This window comes from Folsomia candida, unplaced genomic scaffold (assembly GCF_002217175.1).
Source record: "Folsomia candida strain VU population unplaced genomic scaffold, ASM221717v1 Fcan01_Sc030, whole genome shotgun sequence".
In the NCBI taxonomy this organism is placed as follows: Eukaryota; Metazoa; Arthropoda; class Collembola; order Entomobryomorpha; family Isotomidae; genus Folsomia; species Folsomia candida.
Genome location: NW_019091222.1, coordinates 277,313 through 301,352, shown reverse-complemented (window position 1 = coordinate 301,352; position 24,040 = coordinate 277,313). Strand labels below are relative to the sequence as shown.

The 24,040-nt window shown below is 36.9% G+C and overlaps 3 protein-coding genes across 3 annotated transcripts; 1 reads left to right on the top strand and 2 right to left on the bottom strand.

The window, feature by feature from the left end:
- Positions 1 to 977: 977 nt before the first annotated feature.
- Positions 978 to 1,370, bottom strand: LOC110860195 (actinohivin-like). The gene has a single exon (XM_022109249.1). The coding sequence runs from the start codon at positions 1,368 to 1,370 to the stop codon at positions 978 to 980; it is 393 nt and encodes a 130-aa protein (XP_021964941.1).
- Positions 1,371 to 15,034: 13,664 nt separating this feature from the next.
- LOC118439089 (platelet-derived growth factor receptor alpha-like) lies at positions 15,035 to 23,601 on the bottom strand. Its single transcript, XM_035860119.1, has 6 exons — positions 22,954 to 23,601; positions 22,771 to 22,882; positions 22,599 to 22,698; positions 22,406 to 22,528; positions 22,112 to 22,335; positions 15,035 to 15,138 (listed from the first exon to the last, which is right to left on the bottom strand). The coding sequence occupies exons 1-5, from the start codon at positions 23,024 to 23,026 to the stop codon at positions 22,231 to 22,233; spliced, it is 513 nt and encodes a 170-aa protein (XP_035716012.1). The 5' UTR covers positions 23,027 to 23,601; the 3' UTR covers positions 15,035 to 15,138; positions 22,112 to 22,230.
- Positions 16,195 to 21,027, top strand: LOC110860193. Its single transcript, XM_022109248.1, has 2 exons — positions 16,195 to 20,746; positions 20,972 to 21,027. The coding sequence occupies exons 1-2, from the start codon at positions 16,195 to 16,197 to the stop codon at positions 21,025 to 21,027; spliced, it is 4,608 nt and encodes a 1,535-aa protein (XP_021964940.1).
- Positions 23,602 to 24,040: the final 439 nt, after the last annotated feature.

The window sequence follows — 24,040 nt, the reverse complement described above, 5'->3', positions numbered from 1 at the left end:
TGGCACCAAACCCGTTCAAGTAGTGAGTGAGCCACCACCATGCGAGAGACTCTGTCTCTCGCATGGTGGTGGCCGCCCGACTGCCCGTCCACACATACTATCCTTCCAATGCTAAGCTCGCCAGCATTGCGGGATGCGTTTGGTACAGACAGACAGACAGACAGACAGACAGACAGACAGACAGACAGACAGACAGAACTTGCCTAACATATAAGTTAATTATTATAGACCTTGCAAGAAATTCTTTGACATCCATTTTACCACCATTATTTCGTGGCCGTTGTCACGTACATAGGCTACCTATTTACCTGACCACGACGATTACAGCAAGTAAGTAATTCGATTTCTTAATTATTTTGTTTTATAAACTATATATCGAGTTGATGCTCGTTATGTATTTCTCATTATGGATTTACATATACGCAGTTACTACTCTTCTCAGAAGTAGCGTGACAAAATACATTGGAAGCTGATGGCATCCAATTTAAGAATACTGACACAGCACAGAATGATCAAGCACAATTTTAAAATATATCAATTGCTTTCAGTCTTAAAGTGTTTATTACAATTTTTCCTAGAAATGCTATACATAATTGTTTATGCCTTAAAATTCCAAATTGTTTATTCAGCCGAGTATATTTAAGCTGGCGTTATAACAGTAATAAGTTTAGTAGTGTGTTCCAATTCTAGAATGTATTTTAAATTTTTTTAATGTTTACATTAGCCAAGAATAATTTTGGAATTTAGGATAACATGGTAGGATTAATGTTAGATAGTTATATATTTCTTGTGACTTTCCATGATCAGTGTACTGATTAACAAGATATAAATTATTCATTGACAATCATACGTAGAGTTTTCTAATAAATTAGGTCTATACTCAGCAGTTCGTGTAAACTGAAAAAATAAAGTTTTTTTCAATGAATCACAGAGATTTTAAAATTTCACTCATTTACCCACATATATGGTCCCATCTATCAATTCCATCTCTGATAAGCTCCTCCATTGCATTGGTGCGTGTAGACGTGTCCATCCCCATTGCTGTCTAGACATCCCAACGTGCCCCCACTTTTGAACTGGCCCCCGCTAATACTCCACCTTTGATATTTGCCCCCATTGCACTGCCCCGTGTAGACTTCCGTCTTCATGTTGCTGTCGAGGCACATCCCTGTCGCCACGTTGCGGACGGTACTATCCTTGTAGAGTTGCCATTGTTGAAAATTTCCGCCGTTGCAGGACATTGCGTTCACCCGACCGGTGGTGTCGCTATCGAGGCAGAATCCCGTCGCAGCGTTGGTAAGGCGGCGAGATTCTGCGGAGAAAATGGTCGCAGCGAGGAGCAGAAGGGTGGAGGGCAGGTGGAATTGCATGATTGTTTTTTTTAGAGTATTGTTAAATTTGGAGTGAATAACTAATTAGTCTGGGTTTCTCTTTAATATGAGAGGATTCTAGTTCACTGGACTGTTTGCGGTTCCAATGGAGAGCGTGAAGGCAATTAAATGTGATAAATTAATATTGTATAAATTTCTCCATAAATAAATAGCTACAAAGGTATAATTATAATAAAATGAATTTGAATGGGCCATATGTTAACCCAAGCATGGTTAAATAACTATTTCGTAGAATTTTTTAATGACATGTTACATATTCATCGTATCTGAGAATTAATGAATGTTCTAAATAATTACTAGGGTGTCGGTAGGAAATTCAATTAGGGTCACGTACAACGAGGTTAACGGTTGGGAACAGGTTTCTTTCTGGAGCTGTCGATTTAGATTTAGCTACAGTATTCCTTGCATCAATTAGTTGAGTTGTCCAATATAGGCGGGTTAAATATTTCGCGCGTTTGGGTATGTTCTTATTTAAATTTACATGCCAAATCTTGTACAAGTATTTACCAAGTTGATTACTGTTATTTCGCCTAAGTAATATAATCCTTCTTATATTTCGGCATACATACATATTATGAGTTTAGTCCTTTTACGCACCTTAAATTTCATATTTTTACCATATCGTATGAAAACTCTAACCATTAATGTATTAATTTCGTAGGGTGGATTATGTATACATCCAAATTTCAGTGCGACCACATTGGACTATTTGGTTGCGTTACGTCATGTTAATCATATACACGGGAATTTCCTTTATAAATATGCATGCTTGATATCAAATTTCTCCCAGAGTCCATCATTGCATTATTATCTACCAATATACTTACGCAGGTTGGGAATTTTTGCTAAATAAATAATTTCTTCATTGTATTTATGCAAGAGTGATCAATTTATTCCAATAATATTTTCTGGCTACGTGCACAATCCATCCTTCCCTGGGGAAAGTAGTAGTACTTACATACCCAAGATAATACATAAGTCGCAATTTGAAGTATTAAACTTTTGTCAGTTCGTAATAAGATTAAGGACTAATGCAATTTTATGCCGAACCAATGGCTAATATACCCGTGTTGTCTGTCCATCGGATCAAATGAACACGATGTAAACGTTGTATATTAATCTATATTGTATTAATTGTATTAATACCATCCAATAGACTTAAGCAGGTTGGGACTTTTTCTAAATAAATAATTTCTTCATTGCCTTTATGGAAAAATCATAAATTTATCCAAATAATATTTTCTGGCTATCTGCAAAATCGAACCTTAACCGAGGAAAGCGCTAGTAGTTACTTATCGTAAATAATAAATAAGTCAAAATTTGATGTCTTCAACTTTTGTCGATTCCTAATGAAATTAGGGATTAATGTAATAAGCCCTTATTAGCCCGAACCAAAGGCTAATGTACCCGTAGTGTCTGTCCGTGACAAGCCACTGGACGAACCAATGAACTGAGCTGACCAGTGTTACCTATTTCCCAGTTTATTTTGATATTTCCCATCCCACCTGGGAAATAGGTGGGAAATAGGGGAAATAGGTGGGAAATATGGGAAATAGATGGGAAATAGGAAAAAATGTAGAATATTTGAAATTGTTATATATGTAAGAACTAGTGGGAACAGGAATTACTACAATTAAATATATGCATTCACAAATAATTTAATCTTTGTAAACACTTATTTTTATCTTTATTTAACCGGTCTAACAAAAAATTTGGTATTATGTGATTAATATTGTTTAATCTTGTGAACTAAGTTTCTGTGAGTAATTTTCGTTTTCGAGTAAGTTTTGATTTGTCTTCAATTTCCTTTCTCAAACCTCGGAAACAAAATGCTAATTTCATAACTTTTTCTTGAGAGAGTCGATTGCGCTTACCTGTTTGAATAAATCCGTAAGTTGAAAAGACTCGTTCTACAGAAGCAGTGCTAGACGGGCAGTTGAACATGGACACTAAGAGTTGCACAAGTTCTTTAGGAATTGCCTCCTTGTGTTGTAAATTCGTCCACCAAGTGGCAGGATGAGATTCCTTCATTACAGTTTCATTTAAAGACGCTTTAGGGAATACAGTTTGATCCTTTGCCATGAAACTTTGAGCAGTGGTTACAAAGCTAGCCCCCTTAAATAGAAGGAAATCGGAGGCATCATCTCGCTGTTTAGCAGATCATAATTTCCCTGCATTAAAATATAATATTTAGTAAATTAAATACGGCATGATATTAAGATTGAATTTTAATTATCTTAGAATTTTAATTATTCATACCTTGATAACGAGGATGGAGCAAATAAGCTACGAAGAAGAATGGAGCAATGGCTAAGTTCATTCTAGAAATTACTTTGTTCTTATAATTCGAAAACGTTTGGCTGTTATAGAGTGTGAGCCAAGAATGGACGGCGTCAGCAATGTTTGAACTATCAGACTGGAGCTGTAAATAAATAAGAGATTTTAGGTACCGAAATTTGTTATTTAATACTAATTCGACTACTTTTAATAATTCCACTGATATTTCTTCCATTTATGCAAGGACGTCTGTAGCATTTCGGAAAACCGGTAAATTATTAACAATTTTGATTACATTAGCCGGACACACGCCAACATCCTGAGCTATTTCGATATATTTTGTCCTGTTACTCAGAAAAACTCGAATACATTCCAAATGACTTATCCAGCGAGTTGATGCTGGAAGTTGTGGCTTCAGTCCGTTTTTTTCTTCCAAAAGAGCTGACGGCGTGTGATGATCACGAAAAAATTTGGAAACCTACGAAATTTTAGAATCCTTTAATTAAATTAATTATTTAAAATAATGGTTAAGTTTGCCAATAGTTGATTATGCTTGCCTCGTTTATCTTGCCTACTAATTCTTTGGGTGTAACATCCTCACATAGCTTATTCAGCATGTGGGGAGAGCATCCGTAGAGCAGTAAATTTTCGTGTTTCATTAACAAAATTTCTCGCATTTTTATCATAGTGGAGCAATTATCTGTTGATCCAGCAACAACCGTAAGGCCCATCTCTTGAACTTCATTCATAGCCATTTCGAATTTGTCGGCGCAATATTCTGCTGTTTTCTTCTCAGCTTCACAGTCTATTGTGTTTATCAAATAAGCTTCTCCATTACATACAACAGTGTGCGAAAGTGTTGGAGAATTGTGTATGTCACTCCAAGTTGGAGTGACATACACAATTCAAGACGGTTGGAGTCTCCAACCGTCTTGAATAAGGGTCCCAATGTGTCCCTTAAAATCATTCTTCATGTTTTCACGCAACTCGTCATAAATGGTATCCAACAACGGCCCTTGAAGAATGTGCTCACTGGGTGGTTCGTATCCTGGTCGCATTGTGCTACATAATTCACGCCAAGTCCCCAGATTGGCTGCGTTGAAAGAAAGATTTGCCGAGTACCAAAATTTAGCAACTTTGAGGTCAATTTCTTGCTTCTCCAGTTTTGAATGTGTGGTTCTTGTCACAAATTTGGTGATCTTCTTTTGATTTTGCACAATGATTGCATTTTCACATTTATTTCGTGGCGCATCTACTGATTCGATCAACTCCGTTCCAGTTTCTTTACGGAAAAAATAAATGGGAGTTATATAGCGTGTTAAATAAATTTTGTTTGAATAATAATTGACACAAAATACCTAAATGGTCCTTTCGATGAGTACATTTTTCTACGTGATTCCTTAATCGGTCGCTTTTCCACTGACAATGTTTCCACATTCTTTGCACTTTTGTATAACTTTTTGGGATCCATCGGAAGTAATTGTGATTTCTGTAAACATTGACCAAATGTTGTCCTTCTTTTTTCCACCGAAACGATATTTTTTAGGGTCTTGTATTGATCTATCGGATCCATTATCTTCGCTAAATTCGTCATCTAAATCCAAAACTAGGTTGCCTGACAATCCACCAACGTCGTCACTCATAATTAGTCTAGTAATATTTAAAAAAATAATCTGGTAAATGAGAAATATTGTAGATAAATTTATTAAAAATCTAGAAGCAATAATGTAGCAGTAATTTTACCTGAAATTTGTCGTCAGTTATGCTCTTTCTCAATTTCATATATTACTTTCAAAACGGTGTTATCGTAAATAAAGAATTAAATAGTTTGAGAGAAGTTAAAACACAATCTGATGATGAGAAAAGGCAAGAAAATCAAAGCACTGCGCTCAGATTTACTGACGGGGTTACATTAGATGATTCAGTATATAATTATAGCTATTTCCCAGTATTTCCCATTGAAACCGATATTTCCCAGGACGGGAAATACCACCTATTTCCCACCTATTTCCCAGTGTGGGAAATACCAGTCCGGAACACTGGAGCTGACTTTAACCAACTCGGTCTTAAAATGACCTTTGATGCTCTCAAATAAATGAGTTAACTCGGTTGAGAGGCTGACTGCTGGGGGTCAGATAGGTGGTGGAGGTTTGATGCACAAAAATTTCAATGTAGTGCTAGCATTCTGAAATTTGGCATGCAGATTCCTGAAAGCTTCCAATAAAATAGTATGAAGCAAAGTTACAAAATTTTTCTCCTTGAAAATTTTCCCCTATGGGGTCTACCCCACCGATTTTAAAATATTGTCCTAGATGCTCTAAATTTAATAAAGGAATGTGAAGTGAAATAGTCAAATACAAATTATTGTGTGATCCAAAAAAAATTACCTTTATTAATCAGGAGAGTTGCACTTATTTATACAGTACGTATTTAAGTCGGACAATCAAAACTACACATTATGTAGTTGGTAAACTCTCATGGTTCGGGCTATGCAAAGCTGTACTGGGAGGTTTTTTATTCAAAATCAATAACATATAGATTGTGGATAGCACAGTTATTAAAAACCCCATTTCAGGATTTGCAAACACAGTTTGTTTGTCATTCTCTTACAAAGAAATAGATAAGAATGATCAGGAAAATTTATTTTATACCCTATGTTGTCCCCAAGATTAAGAAACTTTTCAAAGTTTTCGTACCTCTTAATTCCCTTCCATCTATTGAATATGATTTAGTTTCCACCGGATTATGGATAAATTTGGCCACGTACCAATCAGTGTTTAAATACATGCACCCCTACGGAATTCTGGTACAGGAAAGAAAAGTATTTTTAAGAAATTCATCCCATTTTAAGCGCATATTTTTGAAAGTGTCCACCGTTCTTATAATTATTTTCTGGTCATTTACGTCCTTCCAACTTCTTTGGAAATTCTTTCATTATCGTGAAGGAATGGGAAATAGTGACCTCGACGCGATAAGAATCTTTGTCATGTTTTACAACACTTTCATAATTCCCATATTTGTCCAGACTAGTGTGATTATTGGGTTTGGACCTGATTTATTTTGCCAAGTCTTAAATCCAATTGTGGAATTTGGGGTGAAAATAAGAGGTAAATACTGGCATTCATCCTAAAAAGGGTTGAGCCGCCACAAGAATTTGAGACACAGGAAATTACATTGCTTTTGGTTTAAATTTTGAATTTTTTCAATATTTAGGCATAAATTTAAATGTATGGAAAGCCGAGATACTTTAGGGGAGCACATATTTTTTGATAGTCTCAAATTTTTGTTATTGACCTCATATGGATGTATCTGTACAGTTAACAAATGTTTTATGATGTATTTACATAATTTTATTAATTTTTCAGCTTTAGGTAATATTGGACACCAAGTTCCCCAAAATAAAAAGTTGGAGACATTTTTCCAACGGGCTATTCAAGTTTCCCCCTTAATTCTTCCATTTATGATTACTATCTTAGTTTGGCTTAGCATTGATCCTTTCTATGTTTTCGAAAAGGCCTCGACTTACGAAGAATTTGAATTTATTATAATCCCTGCCAGAATCTTGACACTAATCTGGGTCACAGAGGCAATAGCCGCATCAATATGGTGTTTAACTACCGCAGCCCTGATAATTTTAGCGTCATCGACTCAAATACTGGCCCGGTGTGGGAAAATTTTGGAGAAGACGCCGAACTCGAAACGAAAGACCAGAATTATTAAAATTTACAAAGAATTGCAAATTTGGAATCGCTATATCAACCAGAACTTTGCCTATTACGCTATCCCACCGATAGTATTTTTTGGCTCGTGTACTTTAATTTGCACGAATTATTTTACTATGAAATTCCCAGGAAGGATTCCATGGATAGCGTATTGGATTGCCCCGTGGACGAGTATCTTTGGATTCTCCATGATGATGATGGTACTTCCGGAGGCGACGATGTTGTGGGACAGATCGGTTAGATTTCTGGGAATTTTGAAGGGCCGGTGCTACTCGAAATATGAGGTGAGGTTGTGCCACTCCTTGGCCAAGGTGGCGATGGAGGTTGGACCTTTCGGGCAATTTACGAAGTCATGGAAGATGGCGATCGTGTGGAATATTGCGAACTATACGATGAATGTATTATTGGCGTTTTAATTGATTCCATGCTAGTAAAGAATAATGATTTTTTTAACTGTTTCTAATATTTAGTTAATATGTTAAATACATGAACAATGTTTGGATTTTTATTATTTGTAATTAATTTTTTATTCATTTATTTTTTCATCACTCCATGGGTAACACAAAAGTATGTGATGAAGAAATGTTTGTGCATGATTATTCAGAACCAAGAAATTGTGCAGATAAAATATTATACGTATCGCTTAAATCGATTAGCTAAGCCATCCTGTGTGTGCAGATCGATTAATTTTTTTCAGAGTCTGGCTATTTAATAAAATTCAAAGCCTGTAATATTTATCAGGTTGTTGGCTGCCCTTTCGCTTAACGTAATATAATTCTCTTTAGATATTATTCAACATATTTTGTGTTTGTTATTTTGCTCACTTTACGTAAAGAATTATGTATATACTTGTATTGCAGGAAACGATAATAATTAATTAATCCACATTTCAGATAATGCTAGAATCTGTAGTTTATATATTTTGCAACCATTTGCGACGATTTAGATGGCCAATGATAGTCTTAGGTTCTTAACATAATGTTAATCGTCATATAGGGAACTTCCTTTACTCCTAAATATTCATATTTATGGTTAAAGGCCAGTATTGCATTATTATTGCATACTCTAAATAATGTACAATTGAGAGGGCTTGAGACGTTTCTGCATAAATAAATCCTTCTAAGTCTTCGTGTATACATATATTTAAGAATGCTCAATTAGATATTTTCCAACTTTCTGCAAAATCTAAGAACATCATAAATTTTTAACAACCTTCGTTGTTTCCAGGATTAGAAAACTTGTCAAAGTTTCCTATTAAATCGTGCAATATGAAAATTATCGCAATTTTTTTCTTCTAAAAAACCGTAACACTAATTCTTAAATGTCTATTTTTTAACTCTAACCGTTATATGGGTAACATGAAACACCTTATTTTTTAAGATCTCCGTACACAAATAAGCTTTACACATTTCACCAAAACGCCTAACCACCAGTATAACTCCAAAGACAACACGCTTCCCCAGAAGAACCACAGTTGTTCTATTTTCTATTAATAATCCCACCAGCCCGAGACCTATCATAACTCCACATACAACAAAGACCGGACCGATTAAATATATCGAGACGGGCGTCGACTCATGAAATGTCACTGGCTCCTTTACATTCCCCAAGTACTTCTGCACAGCTTCAAAATATTTATCTTTTCCAAAACGATACTTTATTCTCACAAGCGACTTACCAATCAGGATAATTTTATCCCACAGCTTCCTCAAACCAGATTCTTCTACACGCTGCCATTCCTTAACGAAGTAATGATATATAAAATTTTTACACCCGGCTATCGATTCTATCGTTCGAAATGGTGAGCCTTCCCTATTCACAACAACGTTACGGTTTCCCAGCAACCTTATGTGTTTTACAGAAAATTCAAACATGTTTTGAGGATATATTAAGGCGATCGGTTTGTAAGTTCGAGTAGAATTTTCCCAGATTATTTTTTGCACCATTGCGCTCACTGATTTACCTTTTCCGACAATAATATTTCTTTGCAATTTAATTAAAACTTGTTTGAATTTTTCACTGTAATATTCATTCGAGAGTAATTTTGGGATTATTCGTCTAACCAGGTAGGACTGTAGAGAACCTGTTTCTTCGTTGTAGTTAAAATCCATCCCGACGATAGGAATATTCCAGCTGACGAGCTCCTCAAACCCACGTGGGGTATTGGGTGGCCGAAGGACCGAAAAACATGAATAGATTGAGCCCTGATACAAATTCGCGGTTAGGACAAGATTTCCAAAAAGCCACAATATGATAATTAGTACACTGATTTTTCCTATACGATAAGCTTTTCCGGTACTATCGCCAACCTGACCAAGGAAAATGAACGTTATGGTGGTTAACTTTTCTACCGCTGTGGCAATCCAATCAGCCTCGGCGTGATTTGATTTCCGGTGTGCTAGCCAGGTCAAAAATCCCGCGATCGTAATTATGCTGACTAGGAGACATAACCAAGTCTCTTTATCGAACGGGGACACAAAGGTTGCTACGACGCTTTCTGGTGCGGCGGGGTTGGTAATAGTTACAAAGTTGAATAACCGGAAGTAAACTTGATAAACGGAAACTCCTGACATAATGTTCACATAAGTATCGGAGAACATGCGACCAAAGCTAATCTCAGAATAATATGTATCATTCATGAACTGATATGGTACTTGCAACATGGTCATATTATACTTTTCCACAATTTCTATCGCCGTGCACAAGTCAGAAGTTTCAATATTACCATATTTTCCGTAGTATAGTCCACACGGCCCACCTAACTGAACTGTATTGTATATAAAGTAATGCAGGAAATATTTGTGCATGTCCATATTCTGGGCGTCCCAAGCTAAGCGGATACCTGGCAATGATACGGTCACAAGTTTTTTGTAGCTGATTTGTTTGCAAGTCAGACATGGTATGGACAGGGGTAAGTTGAGACTCTTCTCAAACAAGACCAGTTTCGCAGTTCCAATCAACCCAGCTGCCCGTCTAAAGCATACAGCATCGCGATGACGAACGATTTGACCAAATATATAATCCTGTCGGAAATCGTTACTAGCTATGGCAATCAGGATTTCACACTTCAGCCACCATTTGTCAAACCGTATCGTCCCATCTAGCTGAATGAAGATTGCTTGAGGTCGTGTCAATTCTTCCGTGAAGTGAAACCGCATCATTTTGCGTTGAATACTTTTCGCAGGGTTGTGCATTCTATCTGGCATGCTACAACGGACAAACTCTCGTAAGGGTGTGTAGGCGTTGACAACCCTGACTGCATCAAAATAAGAAAAATCAACGTCCACATGGAAAACCTTGCCACACTCTGGAGAGAATATAAAAGTTAGATCAGCATTTTGAAAAACATTGCGCCAAATATTTGATGCCTTTGAGAAATCATAGCATATGGCAAATTCTGCAATGGCGATAACCAACCAGTAGCGAAGCATTACTAATTTTTGCGGATTTAAGATTTCAATTTAAACATATTGAGACTCGTTAGATTTTTCAAGTTAAATATGGATGTTTTTCATGTCCTAATGTTAAACAAGTATTCACTGAACGGGAAATTATTATCGTGTGTTATAGTTTTTAAATCTTTCTCATATAACACCAAGGTAGATACCAATATGTTCAATGTGTATTAATCGTACTAACTAGTAGTAATACTTATTTCCACATAAAAGTATTGTAAAACAGCCGTTAAAGAAGAATCAAAGTCTTCGGGGTTTCTTATTTCCTAGTAACTTGGTGAAGATGGTGGTTGTCTTACAGAGCTTGATTTTTTATTATAGGCAGTCAGTTTACCTTAATTTTGTGGACGAAGTTTACGTCGGTGAATGTTTTTGGTGTTTTTAACGTGTTCCCCATCCTTTGTTGATAAGGAAAGAAGTAGAAAATAGTTTTCAATTTTTGGAAACTATAAGCACATTTCATTTTCACTTTTGTCCCCTCGAAAAAAAAACTTTACAAAATGATTAAGTTAAATTTTTACACATATCTATGGAACAAATTACGTTATTCCCAGGTAGGTGGAAGAACAACCTACTTAGAGAACCAGTTAATTTCACAAGACCTAAACCTGTATTTGTCTGTAATTATCTTTAATGCTCTATACCCTTTGGTCGGGCATTCTCTATTTATGATAATTAAACTCCACCACATAACGTACTAATATAAATTTATCACGAATCGGTATGTATTTCGTTTAGACGATGAAATCTTATTACGACTATTAATTTCAATGTACACTTTAAGCATTCGGTAATTAATTTGCGACTCACAATGCGAGGTCCCCAACGGTCCCCCACCGATTTCAATGAAACCGGTCTTATTTGATAGACCAACTAATACGAATAGAAGTTGCCATAAGTACCCAGCATTAGTACTGGAGATACAGCGTGTCAAATGTCACAAAATTGAACGGCCGCCGAAGCGAGAGAGGGCCAGCCAACTCCGCTCGCTCACCCCAATTCCTCGCTTGTGCATACAATCTCGCTGAAGATTTCGTTCTTATTTATTTTTACGAAATTCCGGATTTTGACTATTTTTTAATATTTTATGGATTTGTTAAATTCTCTGTTCACGTTTAGCAAGATTTATTTTTCGCAATAAATAAATTTGTAATCATTAGATTAGAAATTTATTTAGAAAAAATTATTTTAGAAAATTTTAAAAATTTAAAAATAATTAATAATAATAATAATAATAATAATAATAATAGTAATAATTTAAAAAATTTTATTTAAAAAATTTATTTTGAAAAATAAAATTTGTTAAACGTGAACTGAGAAATTTACAAATCCACAAAAAATAAAAAATAATTAAAATCCTGAATTGCATGAAAATAAATAAGAACGAAATTTTCAGCGAGATTCGATGCAAAAGCGGGGAATTGGGGTGAGCGAGCGGAGTTCGCTGACCCTCTCGCTTCGGCCGCCGTGCAATTTTGTGACCTTTGACACGCTGTATCTCCAATACTTCTGTGCATTCAAAACAGGTCCCTTATGGGAACTCCTATTCATATTAGTTTATCTAAAGTATGAGTCCTATTGAACCGGACAAACCGAAAATGCCTGTAAAAAATAACCAGTGGTTATATTTTGACGAAAATTTGTGTCATAAGTCTTCATATACTCCACAAGACCCCTTAAGTCTCCAAAGGTCCATAAACTTCTCCCCTTCCAATCCGGAGCAACTTTTATCTGGCCGACGCCAAGAGTGCCCTGCCACTCGTTTTGGGCACTTTCATCGAGATGTTTGACCAGATCTGACGAAATGGAATTAAATTTTTTGCAGGATATCTTCGCTTACAGTATTCTTCTTTACACAAACTTCAAAATCTTTCAATTGATCCGGCCTGCGACAAGTTTGGGGCGTTATTCTGTTTCTTGAAAAAATCAATTTTTTCAGCTCCCAGATACTCGGCCACTTTGCATACATTATGACATGTTACCATATACGGCCAAAAAAGTGCATCATGTTTTTTGATGAAGGGGATTAACTTCTCTCCCAAACATTCTTTTAAGCATCGATCAGAGCTCATTGTACCTTTTTTGACCATACGTTTTGAAACATTCCCCAATGAGTCGACATCCTACCTCACTATGTGTTGTTGACGATATTTTCCGTTTGGCTGAACTTATAATTAGTTAGGACTGATTTTTTGCTAGTCCCTGAGTAAAACATTAATTCTGAAAAGTCTTTTTGGTTGGCCGGACAATATATCTCGTCATCCATGACGAGAATCCTGGAGGATGGTGGGTCGAGTCGTTTTTGATTTAGCTTGTGACAGTGGTTTTCGACCATTTTTCTTGATTTTCATTGAATTTTGATGCAGTTTTTGTCTTAATTAATCAAATCCCCGGTTTCCTGGAATTAATTCTGTGTAAAGATGATTGTGATGTTCCAAGCCCTTGTACAGAATTTCGCTCAGATATGGCCGAACTCTTGTTTCCTTCGAACCTACATTCGAACCTCGAACCTACATTTTCTCCACTTTCTTGATGACTTTATGTGTTGCTACGCCAGTAGGTCGACCTTTTATTTTTTTAAATTCAGTACTATCGGTTACTTCAAATCAAATTATAATACAAAAAATCATTGAATTTGAAATTCTTCCAGTTTTGAAATTTCTGTAGGTCAACTCCCGATCACGCGCAGTCACTTTTTCGTGGTAGTGGCAGGCACGTTTCGCGAGTTCCTCGGGTCTTTTTGACCTCATTTTTTTAATTTTAAAGATAATTAACTTTGGTTTTCAGATTTGAGATACTAGTTAAATTTCCCATAGTAGCTGTGGTAAAATTATTCGTATCGCTCATTATTTTAGTTTGGACAATACTTTGCATTTTATCCGGTTCATTAGGACTCATGCTTTATCAAATAAGATGAGTTTCGTTGAAATCGGTGGGGGACCGTGGGGGACCTCGCATTGTCAGTTTGTCTTTCTAGCATTAAAAACTCGCGGAATCTGGCGGAAATAAGAAATAAATATCGGCATCGAGAAACACATTGCCCAATATATTCCAACCCTTGGCGAAATCTGAACATTATGCGTATGCTTCCAACACGAGGACCAACTACCTGCGGGAGAACATTTCGAATTTCCAGAGATTGGTGAACTGAAATTAAATTAAATTTGCGATACAGAATAAAAAATTAAGTCTAAGCTTTTTTACCAAATTCTTGTATCACAGATCTTTTATTCGTTCGGTTCTATAAAGCGAATCTAAAACGAGTTGTAGAATTTCCGTGAATTTATATACTATGATGTTGCCTTAAGTATGATGGTCATTATTCTAATATATTCGCAGAAAAGGATCAATTAATTTCGCAATTGCTGCGAATAGATCAATTTTTGTTTGTTATTAGTATGGCCCATTCCAAGGAATTTGATATTTTAAATGCTTATTACCACCATTGCTCGGTCGTCGTTGTCACGTAGGCAGCTGCCTACGTGGATATGGTAGGCTAGTTATCCTATTTCTGAATTTTATTATTAAAATTATTTTATTATTAATGTATTGTACAATGAGAAATTCTCATTATGTGTTTATGTATTTCTCATTATGGATTTATACGCAATTGCTACTCTTCTTAGAAGTAGCATGACCAAATAAATTGGAAACTGGTTGCATAGAATTTAAGAATCCTGCAACGGCACAGCATGATTAAGCACAATTTTAGCCTTAAAGTTGTAATTCCAATTTTTTCAAGAAATCCTGGATACGTGCAATGACATTCTCTACAAAATATTATCTCATATTTTTTGTGGTATGGCAAATCTTTGCGTCTTCCAGATTTGGTTTCGTTGAAAAGCTGCATATACGTGTAGGATAAATATATTTATTAATTTAAATACATAACTTGAATAATTACAAATATGCACACTGACTACGGATCCATTCATGAAATGCTTACAAATATTGTTTCAAATCGTTAAAAGAGGTCATTAGCATTGACATGACGGGATTGCTTATTTTTACGGCATCATCACTACAACTTATAAAACAGGCGAGAGAGTCTCTGGTCCGAAGCCGATCTTAGTGCATGTGCACTGAGCAACCACCACCACCCAGTCCCAGTCCCACCGCCAGTCCCACCGCCAGTCCCACCGCCAGTCCCAGTCCCACCGCCAGTCCCACCGCCAGTCCCAGTCCCACCGCCAGTCCCACCGCCAGTCCCACCGCCAGTCCCAGTCCCACCGCCAGTCCCACCGCCAGACTGGGACTGGACTGCATATGGAGACTGGCTATTGAGAGTGCAGACTGGAGACAAATAAAAATACACAAAGAAATAAAATAAATTAACCAATTTTTCCTGGGAAAATTTACATCCTTTCGAAGAAATTGCATCCTTTCGAGGAAAATTTACATCCTTTCGAGGAAATTGCATCCTTTCGAGGAAAATTTACATCCTTTCGAGGAAATTGCAACCTTTCGAGGAAAATTTACATCCTTTCGAGGAAATTGCAACCTTTCGAGGAAAATTTACATCCTTTCGAGGAAATTGCAACCTTTCGAGGAATTTGCAACCTTTCGAGGAAAATTTACATCCTTTCGAGGAAATTGCAACCTTTCGAGGAATTTGCAACCTTTCGAGGAAAATTTACATCCTTTCGAAGAAATTGCAACCTTTCGAGGAAAATTTACATCCTTTCGAGGAATTTGCAACCTTTCGAGGAAAATTTACATCCTTTCGAGGAAATTGCAACCTTTCGAGGAATTTGCAACCTTTCGAGGAAAATTTACATCCTTTCGAGGAAATTGCAACCTTTCGAGGAATTTGCAACCTTTCGAGGAAAATTTACATCCTTTCGAGGAAATTGCAACCTTTCGAGGAAAATTTACATCCTTTCGAGGAAATTGCAACCTTTCGAAGAATTTGCAACCTTTCGAGGAAAATTTACATCCTTTCGAGGAATTTGCAACCTTTCGAGGAAAATTTACATCCTTTCGAGGAAATTGCAACCTTTCGAAGAATTTGCAACCTTTCGAGGAAATTTACATGCTTTCGAGGAACTTTCGAGGAAAATTTACTTCCTTTCAAGGAATTTGCATCCTTTCGAGTAATTTGAATCATTTTGAGGAAATTTGCATTTTTAGTTGGTATCATATATTATATTGTATGTATTGTATGTATGTATGTATGTACGTATGTACGTATGTATGTATGTACGTATGTATGTATGTATGTATTGTAAGAAGTAAATGGTAAATTATTTTATTTAGTTTTAAATTATCTGTGATTCCACAACGTGGCCGTTGTGGACTCAAAATCTGTTTATACGTTTAGTACTTGGCTATCCAAATTTTAAAGTAAAAATGGGCCCAAAAAGACAACAAACCGACGAAGAGCGGAATTTGCAGCAGGTCGAAGCAAAGAGACGTCGTGCTGAGGCGCAGCGTTTACGGCGAGCAAATTTGACTGATGAGCAAAGAAATCAGCATAGAGAACAAAATTCTCAAACAAAACGTAATCGTATTGCAAATATGTCAGATGAGGAAAGAAATCTGCATAGAAAACAAAATGCTCAATCAGAACGAAATCGAGTTGCAAATATGTCAGATGAGCAAAGACGCCAACGCCGAGAAAATGATGCACAAAATACAAGGAATACGCGGCAAAATATGACAGCTGAGCAGACAAGTTTATATCAAAATGTTCATAATATGCGGTTAAGTACCTCACGAACAAGAGTGCGACAACGGAGTTTAGCTGCAACAATAGCAACAGCACTAACTGATAATTTTGATGAGACTACTATTCCACTACATTCATGTGGGCAATTAAACTCAGTTTGTCAGTTCTGCCAAGCTAAGCATTTTGCAAGCGAACGACCAACAGATGGATATTTCAATATCTGTTGTAATAAAGGCAAAGTATTTCTTACACAAATACGTCAATCTGAATTTTTAAAAGACTTGCTAACAAATAATCATGAACATTCGAAAAACTTTATGGAAAATATTCGATCATTTAATAGTTCACTGGCATTCGCATCTATGGGAGCAAACATAGCTCCGCCACCTGGATATGGGCCATATGCTTTCAGGATTCATGGCCAAATTTACCACCGTGCTGGTGCATTAAATCCATGCAATGGAGGACAAAGAAAATTTGCACAGTTATACATTTTGGATCCATATGAGGCCAGTGAACAAAGATTAAGAATGTCTGAAAATTCAAAATGCAACCCTGATCTTATGAATGAACTTAGCCAATTTATGACTCAACAAAATCCATTTGCGGATGCATGCAAAATGCTGCATGAAGTTGAACAAGAAAGCATTGCAGATGCTCAATTACATGGTGTTGAACCTTCAACTGTTTCCATGGCAATAATTCAAGATCGCAATTCTGACTTAAGGCGCTATAACGCTCCTCGCACAAATGAGGTAGCCGTTATTTTTCAAAATGGAAATGGGGATCCGCCATTAGAAAGAGATTTAATTATCCATTGTAGGGTTACTGCCGACAATCCAGACCAACGAGCCTGTCAAAGGATAAATATCTTGGATCCTAATTTGGAACCAATGACTTATCCATTACTGTTTCCATATGGAGACCAAAGCTGGGGACTTAACATTCGTCTCCAAGATAGACCAGGTGTCTTGCGAAATAGACCTCAATCAGCTAACCCAAGGCAAAATGTTACTCAAATGCAGTTTTATGCATATCGATTTGCCATTAGAGATGCATTTAACCCTTTCTTAAGTGCTGGAAAACTTACTCAGCAATACATAGTTGATGCATATGTAAAGACTGAAGCAAATCGTCTTAACTACCTAAGACAGAACCAGAAAGCACTCATGGCCGAAAGTTATCAAGGTCTTATTGATCACATTGGTTCAGTTGCTGAGCAGCAAGGACTAAATCCTGGGAAACCTGTGATCCTTCCATCTTCTTGTCAAGGAAGTCCCAGGAATATGACTCAGAATTATTTAGATGCAATGGCAATAGTTAGAGAATATGGTACTCCTGATTTGTTTATAACAATGACGTGTAATCCCAAATGGAATGAAATAACTGAAAATCTGGGGCCTGGCCAAAGTGCTGAGTTTAGACCAGACTTGGTTGCCCGTGTTTTTAAAATTAAACTGAAAGAACTTTTGTCAGATATTTGTGATAAACATGTCTTAGGAATCCCTATTGCCCATGTGCATGTGATTGAATTTCAAAAAAGAGGCTTGCCTCATGCCCACATGTTGATAATTTTGAAAAAAGAGTTCAAACCTTCTGATTGTGATAAAATCGATAAATTAGTTTGTGCCGAAATTCCAAATATTGAGACTAATCCACGTCTTCATGAAATTGTTACCAAGCACATGATTCATGGACCGTGTGGAGTACACAATTTGAATTCTCCTTGCATGGACTCATTAACAAACGAATGTACAAAAAAATTTCCAAAGGCATTTCAAAATGCAACTGTCATCGAAGGAAACAAAGGTTATCCTTTGTACCGTAGAAGAAATAACGGCATATCCGTTATGATAAAAAATAAAAGAATTGACAATCGATGGATTGTACCATACAATCCATCGCTATCTTTAAAGTACAATTGCCATCTAAATGTCGAAGTATGCGCATCAATAAAGAGCGTGAAATATCTTTTTAAATATGTCTATAAAGGTCATGACTGTGCCAACGTCACCATACGTGAAGAAACCACTCTTCACCATTATGAAATACAAACCTACATGGACTCAAGATATGTTAGCGCCCCTGAGGGAGCTTGGCGACTTTTTGGCTTTGAAATGCACAAACAGTCACATACCATTATTAGACTTGCTGTGCATCTTCCTGGTAATCAAAGTATAGTATTTAATCCAAACGATGTTGCCCAAGCTGTTGCTAATAATGAACATCGCCATACTACCTTTACTGCATGGTTTGCTTTAAATAGTACTTTACCAAGTGATGAGCATTGTTTATATGCCGATACCCCAAAAAAATATTGGTTTCCTCCGAATTTGCGAGTCTGGCAAAAACGCAAGCAGGAAAAACGTGGGGAGAAAGTCATCGGACGTATGTATACAGTTAGTCTCCAAGATCATCCCGAAAGTTATTACTTGCGGCTTATGCTTTTGCATGTAAAGGGAGCAACATCTTTTGAAAATTTGCGTACTTTTAATGGTGTTCGTTGTGACACTTTTCTTGAAGCATCCAAAAGAATGGGGTTATTGTCAAATGACGAGACGTGGGACAACACCATGGCTGATGCTGTTATTAGCAGCATGCCCAGACAATTGCGTGAACTATTTGCCACAATTTGTGTATTTGCTTGCCCACCTAATATACTTCAGCTGTGGGATAAGTACAAAGAATATTTGATTGAAGACTATAGCCGTCACCCAAACCATGATGCAGATTGTATTCAATGTGAGAATCTCGCTTTACGGGATATACAAGATATTTTTATAATACATGGCAAAAGTTGTAATGAATTTGGTCTCAGAACTCCACCCACCAACATTCCCCGAAACATTGACGATTATTTTGATGTTGAAGCCGAAAGAGAACGTGGGGCTGAAATGTATGAGACCTTAAATGATGAACAAAAGGCAGCATTTAATACAATCATTGAATCTATAAATTGTAATATACCGCAATCTAGATGCTTTTTCTTGGACGGTCCCGGTGGGAGCGGAAAGACATACTTATACAAAACACTTTTAAGTACTGTACGAGGTATGGGAGAAGTTGCACTTCCTGTTGCATCAACTGGAATTGCAGCAAATTTGCTCAAAGGTGGAAGAACATACCATTCCCAGTTTAAATTAAAAGTGCCTTTGGATGAGACGTGCACATCCTCTATTAGACAGACTTCTTCTGAAGCTGAATTAATCCGAAGGGCAAAATTGATAATATGGGATGAGGCCACTATGGCACCAAGTATAGCCTTGGATGCAGTGGATAGATGCTTAAAGCATCTCATGGAAAACAATTTACCTTTTGGTGGTAAGGTTTTGTTACTTGGAGGTGATTTCCGACAAACCCTCCCTGTGGTTCCTCATGCATCTAGGGCCGCCATTGTTGAATCGAGTGTAAAATTCAATAAATATTGGGAGCACTTTAAAATTCTTAAGCTCCACAATAATGTTCGATCTGAAGATCCTGAATTTAGCAAGTGGCTAATTGATCTTGGTAATGGTAGTTTACCAACAACCGAAGTTTTGCCTGATGATGTCATTGAGATTCCAGAAAATATGATACGCACTGATTCAATTGTTGAAGAGATTTTTGGCAAGAAACTTACTGTGCAGGATGTGCACAAATTTTCTAAAATGGCAATCCTTTGTCCAAAAAATGTTGACGTTGACAAAATCAATGAAGATGTACTTGATATCCTCGAAGGAGAGAAAGTCACATATCTAAGTTCTGATTCGATTGTTGATGAAACTGATGTGGATAGACAAAATTATCCAATAGAGTTTTTACACGATCAAACTTCATCTGGCATGGCACCTCACAAGTTAAACCTAAAGATTGGTGCAATAGTTATGCTACTTCGCAATTTAAATACCAAACACGGCCTTTGTAACGGTACACGTTTAATTGTGAAGGAGCTTAAACCTAACCTTATAATTGCAGAGGTTTTGACAGGGCCTGCGCAGGGAAACATTGTTTTCATTCCTAGAATTGACTTAACACCTTCTAACCCAGATTTGCCATTTACTCTTAAGAGACGGCAATTTCCAATAAAATTGGCCTTTGCTATGACAATAAATAAATCACAAGGACAAACCTTGGATAAAGTCGGAGTTTACCTCCCTGATCCTGTTTTTAGTCATGGACAACTGTATGTAGCATTGTCTCGGGCAAAAAGATCATGCGATGTCAAGATGAAAATTGTTGATGGCCCTTTGCAAGGTAAACTAATACTTGGATCTGATAAAATTTACACGAAAAATGTATTCAAGGAAATCTATAATTTACAGTAAATTGATTTCTGGAGCTTGCGGTGGCTCTGACAAATGTACCGTCAGTACTTTCAAAAATGAGAAAGTCAGGGGGCAACACACGGAAGGGGGTCCACGTCCCTTGCCCTGGGTGGATAAGTAATTCATGGTATATTAATGTACATGTTTTATCCAGCGAACGCTTCCGTACCTAAAGTTTTAACATTTTCTGCAATTGAAAATTCGATATAACTTAATTTGCAGGGTAAATAAAAGTTTGCGCTTTCATCAACTTTCTCTTTTTTTCCCGTCGATTGACGGGCTTATATACTAGTTTAAAATATAACGAGGGCATAGAAACTGCATAAATTCTGCTTCTTCCCTTACCTATTGATGCATTGAAGTGATTATATTCACACAAAGTATTATTGCAAATTCCAAGCGATCTGAACCCCGAAATATTGCAGGTGCCGTTGATCATCCTACAATTCCTTGAAGAATGATTTCAACTCCGTAAAGGATAGTCTGTTTTTTGGATCAACACTCCAATAGTTTTGTAATTGCTTATATCAGGAAAATAATACAAATGTGTTTGAATGTCTACATATGTAATCAATTTCAATTTATCCAGTCAAATTTTAAAAATAAATCCAAAATTTTTAGCGCAATAAGTATTTTCAAGTCCCGACAAAGGTCAGACTTTTCGTGCATGTGAGGTACGGTTTTTTTATGAAATTCGAAAATTTTCTCTACAGTAGACCGATTGTGTTTAAATACTAGGTGATTTTGTGGTGCCCATGGCACCACATGAATTATTAAATAACTTCTACATTTGCCCAGATCTTTCCTTCCGTAAAGTATTTATCCTATACGCATCTGTTTAACCGTGTGTTGCAGCGACAGTTTCCTGGCTAGCTTGTAAGTGTTCGTTAATCTCTTTCCCTAGCTATGGCCAGATTCTGGGATGGCAGAAGATCTACCTTATGCTCTGGCTTATTAGTGAGCTTGCTCAGTCAGAAATGCGGCCGACGATCTGGGCTTGGACACTCTTACCCACCGGCAAAATTCTGCAATCATTGCTAACCAATGTTGCATTCACAGGCTACGTATAATGGACGTATTGTTTGAGCTCCCCCCTTTGCTTTTTCTTCGATGCAAAATAAGACATTGCAGGGATGCGTTCAGGACGGACAGATGGATTGACGGATAGAAAGGACTGGGTAAATATATAAGTTTATGTTTTTCAAGTATTTTCTACTGTTGATTTCTCCTGTCCAACCAATATAAAAAATATGCCTCTGTACTTCCAGAAGAAATTTTATGTAACATGCCTTACATTTTGGAATTTGCAAACTCCGGTTGATACGGGAATAGTTGCCCTGAGCGAAGTTGAGTAAGAAATTCATTGCCGTAGTGGATTCCTGGATACGGAACTGCTCCAGCAAAGAAATACTCCTACGCAGTTAATCCAAATGACCGGACGTCCGAACAAGAGAATTTCATTATCATTTCAATGTCTGTCAAACTTTCTATGGCTGCCCATTTCCAAGCCAAAGGTTCCTTTACAGTAGCACAACTTTATTTATGGATTTAAATAAATTGATAATAATTCTAAACTATGCCTGCTCACCTGGCTGTGTTTTGTGTAAGTCGGGCAAAGATAATTTTTTTTAGATAAGCCAAAGTCTGCAATTTTTGATGTTTTGTTAGGCGAGAGGAGAACATTTCGTGCCGCCACGTCGCAATGGATTATCTAGAGTAGAAAGCCAGCTGATAAATTAACCTCTATTTTATTTGAAATTCAAATGTCTACGAAATTTTACATTTTTGCTTGCAATGTACTCCATTCCCCGCGCTGTTTCGAACGTCCGTTGTATTAGGTCCTTAACCCGCAAGGGATCCTCAATTGTGCAGATGTACCCACTGACAAAATAAAAGACAGCACAGTTATAGCCCCCTAATAGCAAATTTTTTAAAATAAATGTGTGTTTGTACCTCCCCAGATCAGGAGTTTGTTGAAACTCATTCCTTAAATTGTGTCTGTTTACCCTTAAATATGAAAGGATACTTCCATACCGGCAATATTCTACTACGATGTGTAGCTTCCCTGAAAAACCAAGAACGTCACAACACAACAAATAAGTTATAAAAATGAACAACAATTATATTACGACCTACGTCCTCTAACTTCCGTAGTGCACGCCCCAATCAGGTTTACAAGGTTGCCATGGCTTCCTATATAGTGCAGCATCTGGAGTTCTATGAGCAGCGCCTTCAAATATACAATATCTGCCGTGGACGCTACAGTTTTTACAGCAACAACCTGACAATCCACGATGTTTTCTCCATATGATTTTTTTCCTGCCTCAGAGTAAAGTTCTACCTTGTAAACTACTCCAAATTCCCCGCTGCCTAGTGGTGTCGCCTGATCAATGTGTAACCGGGATAGGGGAATTTCGAAATTTCTCACGTACGGTTTAGCTACGGAAATTTTGCACAAATATTGTAACCACGACTAAACTAAACTAAATCGGAGTTCCTACAAAAATATTGCCCTTGCCCGAAAATAAGTTTGTCCCATTTGCCGTAGCATTCCCACCAAAGAATTCTTCCACTCTGCATCCGACAGGACGGCGAGAACTTTGTCGACTGCTCCATTTCCAGCCATTTCTTTAAGGAAATACCAAACAGTCCAGAACATGTAGGTTTTGACCAATACCCAAACAATGATAATTAAGAGTTTGGGCCAAAGGATGAGATAAAAGACCCAAAACGTCGCCAGTAAAGGAAGGAAGAGTGATACGGATAGAAGAAGCAACTGCGAAATTGTTTTTCTATCTCTCTACAGATACATATTTAGATACATATAGTTCCTTAATACATATGTAATGAAAACTATGTCTCAGCACACCCTTGTAGCAGCCTTGTACAATCGGACGGCAAGCGCGATAGAAATAACCTTGTACAAATTAAAGTACACCGCGATTACCACTTGGACTGCAAAGTATTTAAATAAAATTAATCTGTCTGTGGAATTAAATGGAATCTTGCTACATATTTATGTACCGTAAAACCATATGCGTCCATCCTTGTGAAAAGCGTTGACAAGAGTTTCCACATCTCTGAGAGTGGATACAAGTTCCACTACAATGAGGGCGAGTTGCACACCCTGATGAACACATTTCAGAATTTTAGATACTATTCAGTTACTTTGAGCTTATTGAAGTGGACAACTTTACCACTTCACCGACTGCAAGAGCCTTCA